A 17806-nucleotide genomic window follows, 5' to 3' on the forward strand; every position below is an offset into this window, starting at 1 on the left:
CTACTTTGTTGGTAGAAACTTTTTGTTTTCTAAATAAAAATTCCCAAAACATACACACAAAAAAATGTATTAACTCAATTTTGACAAAAAAATGTCAGATAGAATCGTATAATTCCAAGGTGACAAAATATTGAGTTATTAACTTAACATAAACTTAACAAAGGCAACATTTCAGCAGATGGAATTCAGTTATTTTTCAATAATCGTGCTTTGCGTATGAAAGAGCTTTTAATGTAAAGCAAATGCTTTTAATGTAAAGCAAATGTCTCACCCTTTTTGCAAAAAATTATTGCAAAGATCATTAGTTATTAACTTAGGGGCCGCTAACACGACACCATTCTAACAGAAAACCCTTAATGCGCTCCGGCCGCTCATTTGCACAAAACTAATAACTTCCAGAGTGTGCTTCTAAAGTGTGAAATCGATGGGCACTTTACTATCCATGTGGCCATTGGAGAGGAATTGTAATGGCAGTGAACTGAAGCAACTGACACAGATAGGTCACATGACAATGACAACATGATGATTTCACTGCATCTGGATTACATTTATGCCATGCTCGTTCATACTACAGAACATACTTTTTTAACAGTCATGATGACATAAATTAAAGTAAATAACCTACTCAGAAAATATGTGATTTCAGATGTAGCCATTGTTTGATAATTAAGATCTCCAGGAACGCTTGATAATTAAGATCTTCAGGAACGCCTGATAATTAAGATCTCCAGGAACGCTTGATAATTAAGATCAGGAACGCCTGATAATTAAGATCTTCAGGAACGCTTGATAATTAAGATCTTCAGGAACGCTTGATAATTAAGATCAGGAACGCCTGATAATTAAGATCTTCAGGAACGCTTGATAATTAAGATCTTCAGGAACGCTTGATAATTAAGATCTTCAGGAACGCCTGATAATTACGATCTTCAGGAACGCTTGATAATTAAGATCTTCAGGAACGCCTGATAATTAAGATCTTCAGGAAAGCTTGATAATTACGATCTTCAGGAACGCCTGATAATTAAGATCTTCAGGAATAATTAAGATCTTCAGGAACGCTTGATAATTAAGATCTTCAGGAACGCCTGATAATTACGATCTTCAGGAACGCTTGATAATTAAGATCTTCAGGAACGCCTGATAATTAAGATCTTCAGGAAAGCTTGATAATTACGATCTTCAGGAACGCTTGATAATTAAGATCTTCAGGAACGCTTGATAACTAAGATCTTCAGGAACGCTTGATAATTAAGATCTTCAGGAACGCCTGATAATTAAGATCTTCAGGAACGCCTGATAATTAAGATCTTCAGGAACGCCTGATAATTAAGATCTTCAGGAACGCTTGATAATTAAGATCTTCAGGAACGCCTGATAATTAAGATGTTCAGGAACGCCTGATAATTAAGATCTTCCGGAACGCCTGATAATTAAGATGTTCAGGCAATTCATCAACATGTGTAATATGCCATATGCAAAGACCAAGATAAATGTGCTTGTCCAAAACACCATTTTAATGTGTATCTATCGGCAACTGTGTATGAAAAATTGGCCCTTTTTTAATAAGATGACATGACAAAATGAGTTTACTAGATTAAAGGGGCTACACACCTTACCCCACTCACCCCTATAAATAAATGAGTTGTTATAAAGATATATTCATATAGGTTTATTCTCTGCAACAACAGAAAAAAAATATGAATTGCTCTGGCTATTTGACAATAATTGACAGTCCAGCTTATCAAATAAGAATAGGTTGGTTTACATCCATGAAGATGTGATCTGCTTTAGAAAATTAACAACAATAAATCATTTTTGAAATAGATTTTATTACAAGGTGTTAATCAAGACACTGTCAACAGATTTTTGTGTCAAATGTATATTTAACATTTTAAGTCAACTCTAAATAAATATGATCTGCATTAAAATTAAAGCAGTCTGGTAGACCTTACTAGTGTTTCCGATTCATTTATCTTCTGTGTTTTTTGGCCACCAGTCAGGCACAGTAGCCTGTAAAGTCACCGTCGTATTATCAGAGGATTTAAGTTTGAGTGACTCTTTGGCATGAGCCAAGCGTATAAGGCCAAGTCCCAGCCTGTCGATTCCTGCCCTGTATTTGCCTGCTGGTCTGCCCCCCTCAGTCTCAAGAGCTGCCCCATGGTCCAGGTTCTCAGCTGGAGCAGACATGGTAACAGGCATTAGGCGCTTCCTTATTACACCGGTGTGGTGAGTTCTTGCAGTTAGTTCCTGTCCGATGTAGCATCCCTTGCTGAAGCTGATTCCCTGCATATAAACTAGATTAGACTCCAGTGGAAGGGCCTCGCCTGGCGGAAAGTCTCGGACTCCTTCAGGTAGTCCTATAGAAATAAAAGAAATTGCAGGATTAATTACAAAGGGTGTGCAAACTCTTGAATATCATTTTTCAATAGTTAAACAGGTAGCACCTTATTTTACAGTCCTGCTCCTCATGTACATACTATGAAGCGTACTTATTATTATAGTTAGTTGTTACAATAACTGGGTAATAACTAGGTACTAACCCTGACTCCCCGTAAACCTAAACTTAACCAATGTAGTTACCTTATATTAACCAGTACTTTCTTAGGTAAGTACACTACCAGTGAAAAGTTTTTGATCGGTAAGATTTTTATAGTTTTTAAAAGAAGTCTATTCTGCTCACCAAGGCTGTGTTTATTTAATTAAAATTACAACAACAACAACAAAAAAACAGTAATTTATGAAATATTATAATTTAAAACAATTTTAAAAAGGTGTTTTCTATGTGAATATATAGTAAAGTGTAATTTATTCCTGTGATCAAAGCTGAATTTTCAGCATCTTTACTCCAGTCTTATGTCACATGATACTTCAGAAATCATCAAATCATCAATGTTGAAAACAGTTATTTACATTTTTATTTCACAATTCTTTGATGAATAGAAAATTCAAAAGAACAGCATTTATTATTGAACACTACCATTCATAAGTTTGTTTGGGGAAAATAAATCAAATAAATCAATACTTTTATTCATCAAGGATGAATTAAATTGATCAATATTTACAGTAAAGACATTTATAATGTTACAAAAGATTCTATTTCAAATAAATGCTGTTTTTTTTTTTACTTTCTATTCATCAAAGAATCCTGTTATTTTAAATTGTCATAATATTTAACATTATCTCTGGGTTTTTTTGTGTGTATATTTTTAATCAAATAAATGCAAAAACTTTTGACTGGTAGTGTATACTGTAAGTACACAAACTGTAAATGAAAGTCCAACCGTTAAACATTTAAAACAGGCAAAATTATATTATTATCATTACCAAACAATATCCATATACACTTTGTTGAGGTAGAGAATTACTGAAGATGAATATTAACATCAATATCAGGAGAATAATTATATAGCATGAATTAAGCCCCTTTTTCCAAATTGAGATGACTCTAAAAGTGGTTCAATATCTAAAATGCATATCTACACAAGTAGCAGTCAAAAGTTTGAACACGCAGACTGAATGTATGCTTCTACTGATCTTAACAACCTTTTAAACTAAAAGCTTCTGCTTAAAGGCTTGAAATTAATTTTGTAGATAATTATAAACTGTAAATATGAATTTCTTTAGAAAACTTTTTTTTTATGCTGTTTAAAAACCACTCCAGATCACTCCGCTTCATGAAGGTGGTTGAGAAAAAGCCCACAATGTGTAGAGCTGGAATCTAGACAAAGGGAATTTGAAGAAGCTGAAATATTAGATCGGTTTAGCATTTTAGTCACTACATAATTTCAGAACGTGACGAGGTCTTTATTATTCTATGTAAAAAGTACAAAGAATGATAATAATAATAATAATAATAATAATAATAAAGAAGTCGTTGTGTCCAAACTCCTCACTGGTAGCGTGAGGAAAAGTGTACTGTACGTAAAACTAATTAATTTGAGGTCATTAAGCTCTTATTCATAAGACAGAGAATTACTGCATGTTTAACTTCAAAACATGTTGTCAATAACTAAAAAAATGTCAATAACTAACAAATGCAACAAGTTACGATTGTCAGGTTCAGTTTATCCAGTGAAGTAATAATACAAAGCGTTTAATACCAATTTCATAGCGATGTCTGTGGTATTCTTCAGTGTTTCCCTGCCGACAAGCAGAGACAATCTCATGTAGATTTTCCTGACAACTGGTGATCATTCTCCAGCCCATGAGTTCAGTTCTTGGGTCTTTCTCCAATACGAACACTTGATCTGCTGCAGTAACATCTGGCCTTGACGTTCCCAGCACTGCATCTTTACTCCGAGGTAATAGAGCCCATAGCGAGAGACTAGGACACAAGCTGATGTTTACTTTGCGACGTATCTTGTAGACTTTCAAAAGCCGCATAATGGATTCCTGTACAATGCTGTCACACTCCAGAAGTACACCATTCAATCCATTTGTGTTTCCTTTTAAACTGAACAACAAAAAGTTATATTAATGCATACATTCAGAACCGTTTATATGTTTAGCACATGCTATTCTCTAAAAATCAGCACTCTTTATATTAAACATTAGAATGCTAAATTGGAATATTACATAAAAAAATTGCAAATAAAGCATCCCATGTATTTAAGAGAACAAAATTGTCTCTTCCTGGGAAATTGCCATGAAGTATACAGTGCTTAGCATAAGTGAAGACACCCATGCTAAATTTGACTAAAAAGAGGAATAATAAATAAATAAAAATCACCATCACATATCCTTCACCATACCTAGAGATTGGCATGGTTGTATTTCAGTTAGCCTAATAGCTGGTCTGAATTGCATTGAGAGATGATCTTATAGAAAGTACCCCATGCCAATCTCTAGGTATGGTGAAGGGTTTATTTTAATTCCAAAGGCCAAGGGAACTTTATCAGGATGCTTGGTATCCTGTATCCATGAAATAGCTGGCATTTAAAAATAAAAATCTGCCTGCCTTTATGGGAATTTAACATGTCCTGACTTATGCACCCTGTATTTTAAAGCACTGTGTAGGAATTGCTCCCATCTAGCGGTGAAATTGTTTATGACTACCAACTGAATATTACTTTCTAGCCCCTCCCGTTCCGAGGGCGTTTTAACTTCTGCGGTGGCCGTATTATTTCAAATCTGCCGGCAGTCGCGAGTAATCTCCCCCTCGCATTCGTCACGGTGCCACTGAGTGTAAAAACGCGAAAGGCAAAGCTTGAATTTCCAGGTATGTCCCTCTTTGGCTAATGTATTTTCAAGATGGAGGCGCAACATTTGATCGACTCACTCGTATGTATTATAAATGGCAGGTTTACTTGATTCGTTGGTAGAAGTAATTATACATTAATGAGCACATATAATTTTGAAAGAACAAAGTGTTTTTTGCTAAGAATCAACGTAAAAAATTACAATGTGTAGCTTTAAGGAAGAACATTTATTTATTTACGATACATTATTCATTCACAAAGAAAATGGGTGTCCTTAAAGGTTAGAGTTTTCCTCATTTTTTTAATTAAGGCATTATAATCAATTTCCAAAAGATAATTTTTTTATTCCTCTTTTTAGCCAACTTTAGCATGGGTGTGTTTACTTATTGCTAAGCACTGTATAGGCTATGTAATACAAATGGAAGTTGCTGCAATCAGGGCACTGTGGGTAATTACTTGCATGTCAAAGCATGCAGACGAAACATTGTTATCTTGCATTTGAAGGTGGATGTCTGGTGTTAGGAAACACAATCGTGTGCGACAGGCATTTCAGGATGGCCAAATCAACATTTGAGGTGCAGTGCAATGCAATTTGTTGACTGATGTGTTTGTGTACACAGTGCGTGCAGAATTATTAGGAAAGTTAATATTCTGATTATATTTTTTTTTCCAGGCACATTTTACCAATTCCAAACCACATTAATCGTAATAAATTAATAATCTTAAAAACGCCTTATATTCAGGTGTGCATAATTATTAGGCACGTTTTCTTTTACAGATAAAATAAGCCAAAAAAGAGATTAAATTATTAAATGCCCATGAAAAGGATCCAAAACGAATTCAATTCTAGAAATTGCAGTTTCAATGACCATTGAAAGTGAAATGCTCATTGGGTCAGAATTAAGGTGAAGAATTAACTGTGAAACCATCAGGATCCCTTTAGTCTCCAAGGGTTCCTGTACCACTGTTCTGAAGAATTCGTCTTCCAGAATCTGACAGTAAGTTTTGGAAGTTTTTATTCCATCTCATTATACCCTGAAGTCTGTTTTGGAGAGATGAACTAAAAAAGAACTTCCAGCTGATACTTTTTGTAACTACATGTTACCGCATTGACATCACAATATCTCTGGTTTTGAACCATATAGGACCTTAAAAATGAAGACTCTAAAAGAAAAGTGTATTAAGAATTAGAATCTTGAAAGATATTAAGATATCTCTAATACTTTTAGAGTTACAGGCACGCAAACGTTGGAAAAATAATATTTATGGTACAGGTATTCTATGCAATCAACATTATTTGTTCTTCGGATATTCCTCTTTGAAATAAAAAAGTATCAGCTGTATGCAAAGTGACCCACAATTGTTTTTTGACAACTGAAAATGTGTAAAATTTACTTGCATTAATATGGGATTAATTTAGTCTCAAAATGATTAACACATAAATGCACAATTATCCATGAACTTGATAAATGTTCCAGATGTTTTACTATCCACAACCATTAAATGCCTTTCAACTTGTGTGTGCAAAATTCTGAAATGAATGAACGTTGCAATTTGTACAAATAGAGACACTTTTGTGAATACAGATGTACATTTGGGGATCAGGGGTTGTTGTGGTGAAGGAATTTCCCTTGCGATAATTAGTAATAGTGGCTCAATAGCGCCATTTGTTTACTTAATGCTATCTAAATAAGTATTACGATGTGGTCAACAGGCACAAAAACAAGGACACGTTCTAAACTAAACCGTGTTGAAACAGGAAGTGATGTAAACTGAAGAGAATGTAAAAATCAGGGTTCACATAACAGAACATAAACCTGACAATAAGCTTTTTAGGCTATTGTTATACGTATAACAGTTAGTTCTTATCCTCGAATCTGCCTGGACGAGAGGCTTTCTGCTGATATTTCACCAGTATCAACGTCTCTGCACATAGACAGGCTGTCAGTCAAGTGCAGTTACATTGTTACACCACTAGGTGGCGACAAGGGACTGTCTTTGAGTTAGTCATTAAAAGGGACCTATTAATGTACCGGTGTCACCTGATCCACAAATGCACATCTTACTTACTGCATGCACAAATTCTGACCTACATTAATACAAAATCAAGGTTTTGTATTTACAACTATGTCTCTATTTGTACAAAATGCTGCACATTCATGTAATTCCAGTTTTTGAACACACAAGTTGTAAGTATTAGTTTAAATGTAATAACGCGCATTTGGGAATTTGTCAAACAGATGGGTAGTTGTGCACACATTAATTACCACCGGCGTATTCACTGGTAGTAGTTTATGTGTGGGTTGCGAAATGCTTGAAAACCACGAAAAAGTCTCAAAATCCAAATTAATCAAATAAGATTGACTCAGAAAAGATAAGTCGTCAATGAATGCACGCGTGTCACCTGAGCCACAAATGAGCATCTTCTTTGTTGCATGCGCAAATTATGATACACTAATACAAAAGAAAACATTTGTATTCACAAAAATATGTCAAATTGCTACACATTCATTTAATTCAGAATTTTTCACAGGGAAGTTGAAAGGAATTTGGTTGTGGATAGTAAAACATATCTGCAGCATTTCTCAAGTTCATGGATAATTGTGCATACATGTGTTAATCATTTTGAGACTCAATTCATCCCATACATTAAGATCTCCATATGGCTGGGATTTAATAATTTAGGGCCTTTAAAATGAAGATAGTATACCAAAAGAAAAGTGTGATAAGAACGTCTCCGGTTACTATCGTAACCTCGGTTCCCTGACTCCTCCCCTTCTCCACTTTTGCTGAAATCGTATAGGCTAACTTCAGCTGGGGACAGCTGGCCAATTGACGCATGCAAATACTAACAGGTCCGCGGGCAGTATAAAATGCATGGACGCGACAATTACGTCAGAATCATGACTGAACGCTTAGCACAGCTGAACAAACAGCGAGAATGGTGGCTAACGTAATGTCTCGTTCCCGCCTCTCAGGGAACCGAGGTTACGATAGTAACTGGAGACGTTCCCTTTCGAGGCAGTAACTTCGACATGACGTCGTGTGACCTATATGGGAACTGTATAAAATCCCGCCGTGAGAGCAGTGAGAGAGCCCACATAACGGGGTCAAGCTACACCACCCATATGACAGACAGTTCTTACAGCCAATAGCCGTGCTGATAGTGATACTCGCATCTGATAGGCGGAACTAGACCAATGGCGCGCCTGCTTAACCTTATCAAAATGTGCATATCCCAACGCAATGAAATAGGGAAGGCTGCACTGAATCTGATCAGGGCAGGCACAACACAATAAGTACTCAAGCATGAGAGTTAACGCAGTGCCGGCGGCGTTAGCGGTGACAGCTGCATCAATAGTCATAACACAGAGTTAGCAAATAATGGTAACTACTGCATACTTAATACATGAGTAAACGCTCAACTCACCAAAGTACTTGTGACGCTACAGAGGGTACATTCAGCTTGTAAAACCTGGCAAATGTGTTCTGAGAAGACCAGCCAGCAGCGAGACATAAAGCCTGTATAGACATACCTCTAGTCCAGGCCCACGAAGAGGCGATTGCCCTCGTTGAATGAGCCCTGATGTTAAGGCAGTGTTTCTCAACCCTGTCCTGAAAGACCCCCAACACTGCACGTTTTCTTTGTCTCCCTAATCAAACACACCTGATTTAACTCATCAGCTCATTAACCCATGTGATAATGAGCTGATGAGTTGAATCAGGTGTGTTTGATTAGGGAGACAAAGAAAACGTGCAGTGTTGGGGGTCCTTCGGGACAGGGTTGAGAAACACTGTGTTAAGGGGATAACACAGTGTTAACCCAATCCATAGGTGCCTGTTAAGGACGACCAAGAACTCCATGGAGCAGCCAATGGCCTGTGCAGAGCACTTGGTGGCCATCAGTGTGAGGTCCGTTGCTGATCGCAGATCCCGAATGATGTCAGGGTCTGCAACGGCGCCGCCAACCAGCGATTGGAGCGGGTCGATGGGGCCCGCACAGATCTGGCATGAAGCAGCCAAAGATAACTAATTTTCTAAGTGCACCTTCTACGATGACTAATAGCACGATGATTTAGTGTGATAGCACGATGATAGAAGCGTGAAGAAAGAGATTCTGACGTAATTGTTGTGCCCATGCATTTTATACTGCCCACGGACCTGTAAGTATTTGCATGCTTCGCGTCAATTGGCCAGCTGTCCCCAGTTGGCGTTAGCCCATAAGATTTCAGCAAAAGTGGAGAAGGGGACGAGTTCCCATATACGTCACACGGCGTAATGTCAAAGTTATCGCCTCAAAAGGGAACCAGTATCTAGTGATGTATGTCTCGAGACCAGTCTTGGTCTCGAGACCACTTTTACGTGGTCTCGGTCTTGTCACGGCCTTGACGGTCTTTGGTCTTGGTCTTGTCTTGGTCTCGAACCTCTCGGTCTTGTCTAGGTCTCGCTGTCTCAGACAGACATTGTGGTCGGGGGATTTAGCAATACAATACTACAATATCCACGACGACACAGCGTTCGATAATGCAACATTATTATTATAATATTTATATTTGCCTATATGAACAATGTATATCTTAATGGTCCAGCGGTAAAACTTTCGCCAACTGTGTCAGAGCTTCTGGGTTCTAATCCGCACTCGTATAGTTTTTTTTTCTCGTTTAGTTTTTTTTTTTCTCATTAAAACCTATTATGTTCATCAGTGGTTGTATATCAAGCAGCGACACGTTTGTGTGCATTATGTTTTGTGATTTCACCAGAACGAATAGAGAGTATCCGCAATGGATTGAAGCGCGCGTCCGAGTGAAGACAGTGCGGTGTGTGCGTGAGCCACACGAGAAAACACTGTATCTGCGCCACTGATCGCAGCGCATCGAGCACTTTGATCACTTGATTTAAAAATCACATATCAGTGACATGATGGGTTTTAACTTCATTCAAGAGATTTTGGGTAACTGCACAACTGACAGATGACTTTGAGCGCACCGCCAACGGTGTGTGTGTGTGTTGTTTGATTACAGTATTGTATTTAAGATGGTGTTAGACTAAATAAATGGTCTTTTAAATATCATCTGCATATCTCCGTTGTGTTGACTAAACATTAGGCCTTATCCAAGTTTATAATTGTGTATCTTTAATTTGATGTTACGATTAGAGGTCGACCGATAGTGGATTTTACCGATAACGATAGCTAGGTTGGGCCATACTTGCCGATAACCGATTAATGAACCGATAGTTTTTAAAATTGATACTGGATAAAAACAAACATAACACTCCAAGTAAAACAGTGCTGAACTTTATTATAAAAATAAAAAAACTGTATTGAACCATGAAAACATGCTAAATGAAATAAATATATAAATGTGAATAAATATTTAAGTCAATAAAAGACATTCATTCAAACTGAAACAAAAAGTAATACTCTAAATAACAAATAAAACCAGTTACATTCAAAATGTAACTATTTAACTGTTATTTTCAAGCCAACTTAATTAATAAAAAAGTAACAAAATTTGTATTAAAGTGAAGATGAAAAAAAAAAAATAACCGAAATCGAATGCTTTTCTGATTCGTTTATGTTTCTGTCGGCTGTATGAACATATCAGTTTGCTTACGTCTCTAGCTTTAAATATGCAACTTCTCTGCATATTTAATGCATAAAAGTGACCAGCTGGATATGAACTAATGCAAATAGAGGTAACAATTGTGACATTAAACATTTAGGCCGGACTTACGTTTATGTTTGTCAGTGTTTTAACCGCTTGAGGTACTACTAATGTTAGCGTCCTCTCAGCCTCGAAGGCAAACAAACATACTGTTGTGCTGTTCTTTCTCTACTAATGCAGCATTTAGTCAACAAATTAATCACTTTATAATGATATGACAAAATGTACTGTACATACATTTGAGCTGTCGGTGCTTTAAACGCGCATCTGATGTCAGCGCTCTCCGAGCAGCATGTGCTCTCAGTGCAGCACGCAGAATCACGTGTCGAAATAAACAACACGAGGCACGAGTTTTTATTACACCTCTAGAGGCCGCTCTTGTACTGCATCATGCCAGCAGACCCTTCTCAGCTCTGACACTGTGTAATGAATGACAGCGTGCGCTTCTCAGCCGCTCCAGCAATGGACGCAACCAGGAAATACTATCGGTATATATTTTTGCCGATAACGATAGTTCCACCAGTCAACAATCGGTGCCGATTAATCGGCAAAACCGATGAATCGGTCGACCTCTAGTTACGATTTCATTACACATTAAGTATAATTTCAATTGGTTACATATATCATTCTTTAGGCAGTTGTTGGAGGAGCAAGATGGTGTTGGAGGTGTTTGATGTTTTTGTCAGATGAACCAGTCAGTACCAGTCATGTCAGTCCTCAACAGTACACAAAAGTTAAAGAATTAGATCACTTTTAAAATGAAAATTCTGTCATCATATACTCACCCTTAAGTTGTTTCAAACCTGTATGAATTTCTTTCCTCTGCTGAACACAAAGGAAGATATTTAGAAGAATGTCAGTAACCAAACAGTTTCTGGTTCCCATTGACTTTCATAGTATATTTTTTTCCTACTATGGAAGTCAATGGGAACCAGGAACTGTCTGGTTACTGACATTCTTCTGAAATATCTTCCTTTGTGTTCAGCAGAGGAAAGAAATTCATACAGGTTTGAAACAACTTAAGGGTGAGTAAATGATGACAGAATTTTCATTTTAAAAGTGAACTAATCCTTTAAGGGAGCCTAATAGTGCAGTAACAGCCGTCATCCAATTGCTACACATAGTTGATCTCACCCAGTCTGCAAAAACATTTACAGTGAGCTCACAGTCACACCCATGACATAGTGTGCTGCTGTTCTTGAATTCATACAGGTTATTGCTTAGCTTCAACACTAGTCTGTTTTTTTTTTCCCCCTCCGGTCTCAACTTGATCTGTCTTGGTCTTGTCTTGGTCTCGATACCCTCTGGTCTTGGTAGTGTCTTGGTCTCGGTTTATGCGGTCTTGACTACAAGTCTACCAGTATCTAAAAGGATATCAAGATATCTTTAATACCTCTTGAGTTACAGGCATGCAAACTTGGGGCAAAAAACACTTGTAAGTGCTTTTTCCCATTTATTTACTTTCACTGTTGGCATATGATGAAACAAAGATTGCCAAGTAAACATATTTAACTAATGTACCTAGCGATCTCTGTGTAAAAATAAAATAATGATGCAGCCATCTTTCTGAAGTCATATTTATCCCCCTATAAATTGGCTCCAAATCTCAGGTGAAAAATATATATATTTTGACACCCCCTCCACAAAAAAGTGGATTATCTTTCATTTATGTATTTCTTTCACCAGAAAAAAAAAAGATCATAATCAAAAAATGTATCAGGGGTTGAGCTGACACGGAGCTAACCCAATAGGGTTGTATAATGTATTCAATTGAAATGTGAGAGCTATTTACTTCTACCTGTTTTCTTCATGTGGATTAATCATATCTGTTTGTACCACTCATTTGTATGCCACTTTGAACATATCAACATCATTTAATGTTTATGAACTGCTAAAACCCACATTGACTTTACAGACTTTATCAGTAGCTAACAACAAGTCCAGGGTGGGACAGTGAGATAATGCTGAGGTCACGCCCACATTTTACTTGTCTTATTTACAAAATTCCAGCACCTCTAAAATAATCTTAATATTACAGTCCGTGTCTAGTTTACCATTCAAACATATGAAACGCTAAAACAATGCAGCATATTACCTGTAAATGATGATGTCATACAGTGTCCTGCCTTGAACATTGAGCATGTGTGCATACATCGCACGCAGTGCATCCTCTGCCAGAAGAGCTGTGTCATTGGTTATTATACCTTGAAGAAATGAATGAATGTCTTGTCCAGACACATTGATGAGAGTCCTGTGTGGTAAACTGTAACAGCTAAAGTTGGTGGGTTGATCTTGAGAGTGTTTTCTAATCTGAGTCCTGCTCACACTCTCATGTCTCGTATAGAGAAAATAGTGCGCATGAAGTCCGCCTGATCCTGCCACGATCGCTCTGAAGGCACTGCCAAACAAAATCACCCGTTGCATTGTGTAGTTTTCCTCAGCGCAACTATGAAAGCTCCACAGAACGAGAGTTTGTGTTATCTTGTCACCAACCTTCCATTTTTATTCCCATACTGCATTGCGAATGTTGTGTTTGAAGCGAAATACGAATCCTACTATGGCGAAGGTTTACCGTCGCTCTCGCGATACTTTGTCAGTGATCACTCAAACCATATATGGAAATGGAAGAGTCCTACACAATAAACCTAGAAACTTTGGACCAAAACAATTTGGTATAATGACAACAACTAAAAAATAAATGTAGGCCTTCAATTATTTCATATTTATTAATATCTGACCACAGATTCTGAAAAAAGGGGAATGAAAATCCTGTTTCCATTTCACCAATGCCTTAGGTGAAATACTTAGTTAAGATTTTTCTAATAAAAATATTATAAAAATGTATCCCTAATAGAAAGGCTTCCAACAGTGAGAGCCGGAAGAGAACCAATAACTAAACAGGATTATACATCTTTTCAAGTTTGATAAGGTGAAGTAGTTTCGGGAAATACAATGAATTAGTTTTAACTATTCTTTTGAAGATACATATGTCCCAAAATAATTAACAGTGTAATTCAGTGTAATTATAACTGAATTAATAATTCTGTAACAAAAATGAAACCTTTGTCACTTGATATACTTGAATCATCCAGATGGTGAACAGCCATAATCTCACTCTTAGACTGGTTCACTGATAGACCTGAGGCCTAAGAACAGTTCAAGTGTCTCTAGAATAACAGGGACCTGATCTTTGTTATTCAGAAATAAACAAGTGTCATCGTCGAGTTGACTAATTGTTAAAGTGAAATCGGTAACACTTTATTTCGATAGTCCACTTTAGACATTCATACTAAGTAACTTTGCAGCTACATGTCAACTAACTGTCATTAGATAATTAGTAGACTGTTTGCTGCTTAATATCTGCTAACACTTTATTTGTGTAAATAAACAACAGACATTCTACTGAGAAGTAACTTGGCAACTACAAGTCAACTTATTCAAGTCAAGGATGTGCTGCGGGATAAAGAAAAACTACACACAAAAAAATAAAAAAAATATGGCTGTTGTTGGTCCAAAGAATGTAACCATGTTCAAATTAAATAATGCTCTTATGTTTGTGCATTAAAAATAAAACAGCTGTGTTGACAGAATTTGACAAAGTAATTTCTCAAATTTACACCTCACTTAAGTTAAATAAACGAAATGCAGTTGTATTACTTCTGCAGTACTGCACTTTGGTCAACAGGTGGAGTTATATTTGCGCATGCGTAAATATTTAAAAGCACGTCGGTTCAACGCTCATCCATTGAAATTAAAGCGCTCATCCTTTAGCACTCTTTCTCCCTTTTGTGGGAATCAAATCATGCTCTAGAGTCTAGAGGATGTAATCAACATTTTGTTTTAATCTGGACAAACAGGTGAGTTATTTTACTCAGCCTATCCTTTAATATTAAGGCTGTCAGTAGATTAAAATAGTCAATCGCGGATAATCTTATGTTTTGTTGGTATTTTATTGAAGTTGCTGTATTCCTCAAGTGGTTTTGACCTTGTTGTTAGTGTTTTTTAGCCCTTATATGACTTTGATAATAACCAAATTAGTAACACTTTATTTCGATAGTCCACTATAGACATTCTACTAAGTATAAGTAAATTTGCAGCTACATGTCAACTAACTGTCATTAGAGTAGAATGTCTACTTAATATCTGCTTACACTTTATTTTGTTGGTCCCCGAACAGACATTTTTATAAGTAACTTGGCAACTACAAGTCCACTTATTCTCCTAACCCTAACACCTAACCATAACCAACAGTCTACTGACAGTCTACTAATACTCTAATGAGAGTTAGTTGACATGTAGTTAAACAGTTACTTATAGTTAGTGAAATGTCTAAAGTGGACTATCAAAATAAAGTGTAACCTTTAAATTCACCCAAACAAAAAACGACAAATTACCTATTTTTTATTAAATTGCTAGGTAAGAAGAGTTCCCCTTCAGGGAACTACCGCTGTGTGGAAACGCGGTGGGAACGCCTCCAGCGCAGTGCGTCTGAAGCATGAATGAAATCAGTCAATGGCGAGACGGAACGTCATAGGCGAGTGACGTCATCGACCAGGAAACTATAAAGCACCCCTGAATCACAAGCGAGACAGCTTTTGTTAATTCAGCAGCGCTCTGTGTGTGTGGAATCTGTCGATTGTGTTTGTCTGTCTCTAGTTGTTATTGGGCAGGAGTTTATCACTATATATATATATATATATATATATATATATATATATATATATATATATATGATCATATAAAAAAAACATGAGTAATGTGGAAAAAGCGAGCGAGCATCATTATAGGAGGTGTGTTCCTCCCTGTACCCGATGCATCACAGGCGGGTTCACACCAACTATGTGTTGCTTGTTTAGGAGTGCAGCATGCCCAGTCAGCTCTCGAGGGAGCTGATTGTGAGCATTGCGAGCGTCTTCCACTACGGACGCTGCGATCGCTCTTTGAGGAGAACGGTTCACTGCGCGCTCCCCGCGGCTCGGGTCCCGCTTCTGTCGAGGCAGAGCGGCTACGCCAGTCGTGGGGTTCGCAAATGGATCTCACCGAGGGGAATGAGACGGGCCCCGCCTTATCTCATCCTTCACCGGCGAGATCCAGCACCCCTATCCCCGGTTCAGAAGCACGCACTGCGGTTACTTCTGCCCAGGGCGGGGCGCAAGAATTTAAACTATCCAGTTCTGAGGACCTGGATGTTGAAAGTGTTGACACAGAAGAGATTGAAGACTCGTCACTTCATTCTCCAGCTGAAGAAGAGATGTTTGATGTTTTAACTCGTGCTGTTGAAAAGCTCAACATCGAGTGGCCACTAGATAGGCAGGAGTCTCGTCATAAAAGCAAATTAGATGAGAGATTTCTGCCGTCTCGCGCTCAGCCTTCACAGCCTGCTGTTTTTCCCAGACCTTCACACTGAGGTGTCGAAGTCCTGGGTTAGACCGTCTTCATCAAGAGTTTACACCATTCATTCTAATGCTTACACTAATAATATGGGAGCTAAATCTTTTGGTTATGTGTCGATGCCGAGGGTGGAGGAGGCACTCGCGAGCTATCTCTCTCCCGAAACGGCATCGTCATTTAAAGCGCCGGTGATGCAGTTCATACTGTCATCGAGAGGTTCCAGGAAGAGAAAAAGCAGGCGGCGGCGTTTCAAAAATGTATCCCGCTGAAAGTCAAGATTCCCGGGGCTGCTGAACGTAAGGGGCAGCCCCAGTCGTCGAGTAGCTCCTCGAAAAGAGCGCAACAGAGACAGAGCGTTGCGTCTCGTGCCCCCCCTCAGAGAAATTAGAGGGACGAGGCGGGGCGCTCTCAGACGCGGCCTTCTCGCGATAGGGATGATCTGAGGACAGTCATCATCGCTAAGAAGGCCGCGTCTAAAAAGAAGCCCTGGCGCCATAAACGTCAGGACTCTGAGGGTGGCCCCCTCCGAGGGAAATCGGAGTACACCTCATCATACGGTGCCCTTTCTCTCTCTGTACCCTCAGGGGTCCGTTCTGTCAACCTGCTCTTGCGCCAGGGCACAGAAGGATTTCCGCTTTCCCGAGGGACGCTTGCCCCCTCCGAGGATGGCTCTAGATTGATCAGATCAGATCGGTCGTTCCCTGCCGGTGCGCCGTTACAGGGCACTGTGTCTGCCTCTCAAAATATTCCAGAGGCCAGCCTCGAGGGGCTGGTACCCTTAGTAGATTTTCTAGTGGAGTGGAGAAATCTTCCCAATGTGTCTCAGTGGGACAATCCTGCATACAATCGAAAGAGGGTACGCTATACAGTTCAGGTCTCATCCGCCTCGGTTCAGAGGGGTCCTTCCCACTGTGGTGGGCCCCTAGCAGGCTCTGGTGATGGAACAGGAGGTTATGACTCTTCTGCTAAAAGGAGCTATAGAACGGGTTCCTCCTCCCGGCAGGGAGTCAGGTTATTACAGCCAGTACTTCATTGTTCCAAAGAAAGACGGGGGGTTGCGTCCAATTTTAGATCTGCGTCTTTTAAATCGCACTGTAGGGAAGCTCAAGTTCAAGATGCTCACTCTCAAACAGATCGTGTCACAAATCAGATCCGAGGACTGGTTTGTCACGATAGATCTGAAGGACGCTTACTTCCATATGTCTATTCTTCCTCAACATCGGAAGTTCCTAAGGTTCGCTTTCGGGGGCGAAGCGTACCAGTACCGGGTTCTTCCGTTCGGCCTAGCACTGTCACCCCGAACGTTCCCGAAATGTATGGATGCGGCTCTAGCTCCGCTGCGTTTACAGGGTATCCGTATTCTGAACTACATCGACGATTGGCTGATTTTAGCTCAATCGCAGTCTCAGGCGGTTCGGCATTGAGATGTTGTCCTCGCTCACATCAAGAAGTTGGGGTTGAGGCTCAATGCCAAGAAGAGTGTGCTTTCTCCAGTTCAGAGATCCACCTTTCTCGGTGTACTGTGGGATTCAACGACGATGCAGGCAC

General features: G+C 38.7%; 1 protein-coding gene across 1 annotated transcript; it reads right to left on the reverse strand.

Annotated features, from left to right (window-relative positions):
- Positions 1 to 1565: 1565 nt before the first annotated feature.
- On the reverse strand, positions 1566 to 13454 carry iba57 (iron-sulfur cluster assembly factor IBA57). The gene is made up of 3 exons (XM_079611958.1): positions 12963 to 13454; positions 4104 to 4456; positions 1566 to 2360 (listed from the first exon to the last, which is right to left on the reverse strand). Exons 1-3 carry the CDS (start codon positions 13289 to 13291, stop codon positions 1969 to 1971), a joined length of 1074 nt encoding a protein of 357 aa, XP_079468084.1. The 5' UTR covers positions 13292 to 13454; the 3' UTR covers positions 1566 to 1968.
- Between the last annotated feature and the right edge of the window lie 4352 nt (positions 13455 to 17806).

Source organism: Phoxinus phoxinus (assembly GCF_949152265.1).
Source record: "Phoxinus phoxinus genome assembly, chromosome: 5".
In the NCBI taxonomy this organism is placed as follows: domain Eukaryota; kingdom Metazoa; phylum Chordata; class Actinopteri; order Cypriniformes; family Leuciscidae; genus Phoxinus; species Phoxinus phoxinus.